Here is a 7,393-nt window from a genome sequence, read left to right on the forward strand (position 1 = left end):
GCCTGGTGCCGGGTGGTACCCTGTGAACCAACCGGCCGGTGCAGGACAGGGAAGGCAAAACTGCCAGGTGGGCTGTCCCTTGGGCACTCGCCCCCACCAAACCTCCATCCCCCACTGCAGGCCCAGCGCCAGAGCCACAGGACACCCTTAAAAAAGAAAATAAGTTCTTTGCTTATCCATGTTTAAGAGAGTAGGTGCTGAGCCACAAATATAATCCGAACAACTGTGAGGTTTCCGCTGTGTCTCCAACACCTGCTGCACTCATACACTGACTGTCCCAGGCCCCCAGTTCCCCAGGGCAGGGCCAACCCCTCTCCATCCCCTGAGCCTGTTTCCTCATGGTGAAAGGTGACAGCGACACACACCTAATGAAGGTGGACCCAGAACTTGGCGCTGTGCCAGGCTCAGTAAAATCACCTTGCATTTGAGGACTCAAATGCACTTTCAGGCTCTCATGCGTAACTTCAGGCTCACTTTTGGTTAAGTATGGAGGTGACTGTTCCAGCTGGGCGCACACCAAAGGGGTTGGCACTTCCTGCCCTCTCACCCCCATTTCAGTGGCACAACGGGAGAACAGCACCCAGCAGAGGGAGTCCCATTATCAGACACTGCTCAGGCAGTAAGGCCCACGAGAAGGGAGTGCATGGTGTGCCGCTCGCCTGTCCTACCTGTCGTAAGCTTCCTTGAGGTCCCTGGCCAGCTTGCACTTGGGCAGTATGTGATGGAACGGAGACTGCGGACCATCATTTGCTGCAAGAATTGAGACACAGAAGGACTTAAAATCTCCAAAGCAGCTGTAGGGAGGGTGGGGGGAGGGGGCACACCCACATTGGGTGTGCTAACAACTGATGTTTGACACAAAAGGCTAGAATAGAAAATACCTTTAAAAACAAGTTAAAATACCTTTAAAAACAACTTAAAAAGAATTGTCAGTAACTTTAAACCAATCATCAGGCTATTCATAACTGCTTCTTCCTCTTCCTTTTTAAATATATTTTTATTGATTTCAGAGAAGGGGAGAGAGATAGAAACATCAACGATGAGAATCATTGGTCAGCTGCCTCCTGTACACTCCACACTGGGGATCAAACCCACAACCTGAGCACGTGCCCTGACGGAGAATCAAACCACGACCTGGTGCATAGGTCAATGCTTGACCACTGAGCCATGCCGGCCAGGCTGTTTCTTCTTTTTTTAATAGTTTATTGATTTTTAGAGAAAGAGGAAGGGAGAAGAAGAGAGAGGGAGAAACATCAACGTGAGAGCACAACATGGATTGGCTGCCTCCTGTACGTCCCCTACCAGGGATAAAGCCTGTAACCGGGCACGTGCCAACTAGGAATCGAACTGGCAACCTCTCAGTGCACAGGGTGACGCCCAAACAACTGAGCCACATCGGCCAGGGCTCACAACTGCTTCTCATAAAATCTTGGCATCCAGCTGAATTAGAATTATACTCAGGCTGATTTCTTCAACTGTCTTTATATGAAATATTTGTATTTAAACTTCAGCACTGGCCCCACCTGACGCTTTTCCTGACGCTCCTGAAGACTACCTCGGACCGCCAGTGCCATCTTCTGCCTCAGTGACCATGTAGTTCCAGGCCTCATCCCATTCTTTCCCCCACATTTATGCTAATATAATTTCTTTTTCTGACTGAAAGTCTTTTTCATTAATCCTGTCTCATAAATATCTAACAAAACTATTTGTACTAAATTGAACTTTTAAAATTCCTGTAACAAAGTCACAGACTCTAAAGAAAATGTTTTAAGAAATAAAACTTCGTTGTCAAACATAAAAAGTAAGTTTTTACTGAGAACGCACCTGCGCGGGATAGTTCGTGCATGGTGCCCGCTGCTCTACCTGCTGCTACAGTCAGACGGGGCGCACCTTCACTGTGCTCTTACAAAGGCACTGAGCCAAGAGGGTGGAGGTGGGTCTGTGACAGGTAGGAGTCTCTCCACACTTTCCAGTGTTGACGGTATGCCAAACACCACATGGTAATGTATCTATTTCTAATAGCCCGGCCGGTGTGGCTCAGTGGTTGAGAGTTGATCTATGAACCACGAGGTCACGGTTCAGTTCCCAGTCAAGGCACATGCCCAGGTTGCAGGCTCAATTCCCAGTGTGGGGTGTATAGGAACATTGATGTTTCTTTCTCTCTCTCCCTCTCCCTCTCCCTTCCTTTCTGAAATCAATAAAAACACATTACCCAAATTATTTTTAATAACTTTCCAGTTGATAACTCCATTAGGTCCTCCTTCAATTTAGTTGAAAGCAAAGAACTGAAAAGCACCCACCCTGCCAGCTCACCACTCCCCCGGCCCCTCCACAGGTCCTCCAGCCGGGACGCAGGGCCAGCAGCACAGGGCCGGCGGGCAGTGCCTGACCTGCGTGAAGAGCCACCATGCGCATTTGTGGGGAGGAAATGCTTCAGGCTAAGGAATCAGTGTTAGCACATCAGGCGGGAAAGGGGTCTCTAGCTGTGCCCCGGGGAGTCTCCCTCTGCACTGGGGCCTGCTCAGTCCGGGCGGAGGAGCATGGAACTCTGAGCACCGTGGCTTCCGTGTCCTGCCTGGAAACACTGCCTGCTCTGTGCTTTGGGGAGGAGAGACACCTGCCGCACTCACCGTCGGCGACAGCAGACACCTCGTCCTGCAGCGCGAGGATCAGCTTGGCCTCCCGAGTGAGGTACTGGCAGCGGCGCTCCTCGTGCTGCAGCACGGTGGCGATTCGTCGGGAAAGGTTGTGCAGGCAGTTGATCACCGAGGGATCCGCGTTGGCCTGTGGGAGAAGCCAAGCTTGACTCAAATGCAGCACATGTACTCCAATAATACACATACAAAGCAAACACTGAAACCATGACAGAATCCTCTACTCCTTTCCCCCAGGCTCCTCTCCAGGTGCCACCATCACCCATTTCCTGTGTCCCCTCTAGGAGCTGTCCATACACGCCAGTCCGCTCAGCATCCTATCTTGGGGATAGCTGCCGGATGACAGCACAGAGATGGCTCCGTGGGGTCACCCAGTGTGGGGGGTAGGAAACCAAGCATTTCTAACAAGTAGAGCAGTAGTTCTCAACCTTCTGGCCCTTTAAATACAGTTCCTCATGTTGTGACCCAACCATAAAATTATTTTCGTTGCTACTTCATAACTGTAATGTTGCTACTGTTATGAATCGTAATGTAAATATCTGATATGCAGGATAGTCTTAGGTGACCCCTGTGAAAGGGTCGTTCCACCACCAAAGGGGTCTCGACCCACAGGTTGAGAACCACTGAAGTAGATGGTAGCAAGGATGATCCCAAACAGGTCTAGACTTATTCAAATACAGTTCCTCATGTTGTGACCCAACCATAAAATTATTTTCGTTGCTACTTCATAACTGTAATGTTGCTACTGTTATGAATCGTAATGTAAATATCTGATATGCAGGATAGTCTTAGGTGACCCCTGTGAAAGGGTCGTTCCACCACCAAAGGGGTCTCGACCCACAGGTTGAGAACCACTGAAGTAGAGAAAGGCTCCCACACTGCAGGGCACCAGGGCCATCCAGGGAGGTAGGGCACAGATTAGGCATCCACTCTGGGCCTGGCAGAGGCAGCCAGTGGGATAATGGAAGGTACAGATCTGTCCAACCACCTGCTGTGTGACCCTGGGTCACAGGGCTCCCATCGAAGAAAGGACAACAGTGGCACCCCCATCGCCAATTAGTCAGAAATGTGTGCTCAAAACAGAGACTACCCACAGCAAAATCCCTGGCAGTGTTTGCAGTCACCAGTGTACTGCTGACTGTTGGTGGACCAACTGGCTATGGTAGAATTTAGTCACACAGCCCCTCTTATAGGGACACAGAGTATAATAAACAGAAGCAACAGGCTAACTGTTCACTGAACATTTTCTATCCTCAAGGTTAAGTGGCTCCTTCTAGCAGACATGACCTTGGCTAACAGGAGAAGCCAGCTGGCTCCAGCCACTCCCATCCCCTGTGTCAACTCTAGAAACTATCAGGGGCTGCAGTCGGGCCAGGCCAAGGGTGGAGCAGGTGGCTGTGGGTCTGTGAAGATGCTCCTTGGAGCAGATAACTGGCCAGCCATGACTCAGTGCTTCAGGAGGCCCACGGGGCAGCTGAGTCATCCTATGGGGCGGAGGTGAGGAAAGGAAGAGGGAGAATGGTGCTGCTGATTAGAACCCTGGTGCTGCCTCCCTCTCGTTTATCTGCCAGAGAGCGCCCTGCCCACAGTAAACACCTTCATCCCTGGAGCTGGGAGAGATTTTCTAAACTAGCAGATCTCATGCTCACAAACAGAACTCACACCTGGCAGCATATCTGCGCTGGGGAGAGAACCAAAGGTTGTTCCCATGCTATGCCCACCACTGGCAGCAGCCCTGTCCCTTCGTGTCAAGGGCATCCCCTCAACAGTGTCCCCTGCAAGATTACGAAACTGCAGGGTTTAGAGCAGCGGTTCTCAACCTGTGGGTCGAGACCCCTTTGGCGGTCGAACGACCCTTTCACGGGGGTTGCCTAAGACCATCGGAAAACACATATATAATTACATATTGTTTTTGTCATTAATCACTATGCTTTAATTATGTCCAATTTGTAACAATGAAAATACATCCTGCATATCAGATATCTACATTATGATTCATAACAGTAGCAAAAGTACAGTGATGAAGTAGCAATGAAAATAATTTTATGGTTGGGGGTCACCACAACATGAGGAACTGTATTAAAGGGTCACGGCATTAGGAAGGTGGAGAACCACTGGCTTAGAGTATATACAATTGCCTCAAAACCCTTCCAGAAGAATCTGTGTGGAAATACTCCCAGAGCAAAGGAGAATGATCTTGAGCACATGGTCATTCCCTTGAAGAGTAAGCAAGTCCCACCCGAGAACATGACTCCGCTAGAAGACCCACTGGCTGGGGCAGGACAGTGCTGTCAGGGGCTCAGGGCCTGTTTGTCCCACATTCCCAGACACGCAAGGTGGTGCCTGCCCAGGCGAGGCCCAAGGACCAGCACTGAGAGAGTGGCCAGGGTGCCTGCTTGGCTGCACAGGCCAGACACTGTTCAAGGTGCCTGCAGGGCCTGAGGCTGTGTGGCCACACTGAGAGAACTACCACCCAGGTCCTAGGACACGCCAACCCTGAGTGGGAGCTCTTGGAAATGCCACACTTTCCCCACACGTGCTGTGAGGCAGCATGAGGTTCAGGGCATCACCTGTGAGACTTTCTTGTCCCCAGAACTCACACCCAAATGTAATCAAGCATTTAGTTTGCAAGAAATACAGGGACAGAGAGCAAGTCTGACTTGTCTGCACAATGAGATGAGTCCAAACATAGAACATCTGATGGGACAAATGGGGGAGAGAGTCCTAGACGGGCAGAGATCTAGAGACCTGACAACACGTTTGTGGGGGCTGGGTCTTAATCCTGGTTCAGACAAGACAACCAGCAAAAATGCTGAGGCAATTGGGGAAAGCTTCAATGGATCACGTACTAGTTTATACCAACTTATTGCAAATTTTCTCAGGTGTGAAAAGGGTATTCTGGTATAAAATGAATGCCCATATTTTTATAGCGATGCCTTCTGAAGTATGTAGGAGTGAACAGACATGAGGCTAGGGCTTGTCTTGAAATACATAAGTGACAATGTAAGTGGTGGGGACAGTAGATGGAACCAAGGTGCAAAGGTGATAGTTGTGAAATCTCAGAGACAGGGGTATAGGGTTATCAAACTATTGTCACTAACTCAGGGTTTAAAACTTTCAAAATAAAAAAAAAGTATACATTTTTACATGACGACTGAAACTTGTCTACCCTAAAATATCAACTCTTTACATTATTTAAAATCCCTCCCACTCTTCGTCGTGACGGCCCATGCTGTCTGAAGTCCTATACTACCTGTGGTAACCTACACTCCTCCGGGTTCTGATGCTGTCCCCATTTCTCATCTTCAATGGCCACAAACGTGCCAGTGTATAATAACCACCACCTTTTCCAACCTCTCCTCAACTACTGGAATTACTTCCAGGCTAATTATTATTATAAAAATCTTTACAAGACTTTATAATATGCGTGCTTGCTTGACTGCTTTACATGTTGCTATCACATACTGCCCAGGGATGAGAGCCTGCCGGCAACATCTGGGGTGGGGTTGTGGCTGCTCCTCACTGCCCATCCCACAGGGGCTATCAGGACTGACAGGTGGACAGCATTCGTCATGGGTTTTGTTTGCTTGTTTTTTACTTAATTTGAGTTCTCTTTGTGGATGGTTTTGTGTTATGTAATTATATAAGTAATACAAGAACATCGTGAAGATGCAAATACCACAGGCATGTATAAAGTAGGATGAAGATCTCTTGGAACCTCATGCCCCAACCACTAACAAATCATTTTGTTCTCACTTGTGGTTGTCTTTATCAACAGGTAAAAATTTAAAAATTAAGCTTCATTCTCATGGATCTTTTCTCTAGCATTATTTTGATTTTGAACTGTTCAGAGTGAGACATGTAGTCTCCATACCAAAAAAAGCCACCATGAAAACATACACCTTGAGACTCAGAATGGCACCTAATTTTATAGGTTCCCTTTCTACTCAGTCTCATTCCTGATTTTATAGGTTCCCTTTCTACTCAGTCTCCTTCCTGCTTCTCTGAAGGTTTTCAGGGCATCACTGCTCCTTGTCACTGAAATCCAATCACTTTCTCACTCATATTTCTGCACAAAAGTTGTCATGCAGATCACGTGCCCAGCCAGAGAGAACCCTGGGTTCTTTGGTGAAAACTGACACTGGTATATTTCAGAGGAATGCCATTATTTAACAGGCACTGGATATAAATTTCCTAGGAATTCCATTAATAATATAAGCCAGTCCTTACCCAGGGGTGCCTTTTATGTTTATTTGGATCCCTTATATTTTGACAGCTTTACTGAAAAACATTTTCCTGTAAATAATAAAAACACAACTTCAGACAACACTGAGAACAATTAGGCTTCATTATTTAAAAAATGGAAAATATCAAGTGTTGTCAGGATGTACAGAAATTGGAATCCTCATGCATTGTACCTGGGAATGTAAAACGGTGCAGCGATGTGGAGAACAGTCTGGCAGTTCTTCAAATGGGTAAACACAGTTATCATATGACCCAGCAATTCCACTCCTAGGTATATACCCAAGTGAAATGAAAACATGCCTCCACACAAAAATTTGTATACAAATATCCTTAACAGCATTGTTCATAATAGAAAAAGGTGAAAAAAAACTCAAATGTTCCTCAATAGATGAAGGGATAAACAAAGTATGGTCTATTCATACAATGGAATACAATTTGACCATAAAAAGGAATAAAGTACTGATATACATGACAAGGGATAATCTCAAAATCAC

At 47.3% G+C, this 7,393-nt stretch overlaps 1 protein-coding gene across 10 annotated transcripts in view; it reads right to left on the reverse strand.

Annotated features, from left to right (window-relative positions):
- NPRL3 (NPR3-like, GATOR1 complex subunit) overlaps nucleotides 1-7,393 on the reverse strand; it is a 40,560-nt gene that overhangs the window by 17,760 nt on the left and 15,407 nt on the right. For all 10 annotated transcript variants that reach the window (XM_006766131.2, XM_015565565.1, XM_006766130.2 and 7 more), the window contains 2 exons: nucleotides 2,631-2,784; nucleotides 669-750 (listed from right to left, as the gene is read on the reverse strand). In XM_006766131.2, the coding sequence (XP_006766194.1) occupies nucleotides 669-750; nucleotides 2,631-2,784 (236 nt within the window). The remainder of the gene's footprint in view (nucleotides 1-668; nucleotides 751-2,630; nucleotides 2,785-7,393) is intronic.

Source organism: Myotis davidii, unplaced genomic scaffold (assembly GCF_000327345.1).
Source record: "Myotis davidii unplaced genomic scaffold, ASM32734v1 scaffold100, whole genome shotgun sequence".
Classification (NCBI taxonomy): domain Eukaryota; kingdom Metazoa; phylum Chordata; class Mammalia; order Chiroptera; family Vespertilionidae; genus Myotis; species Myotis davidii.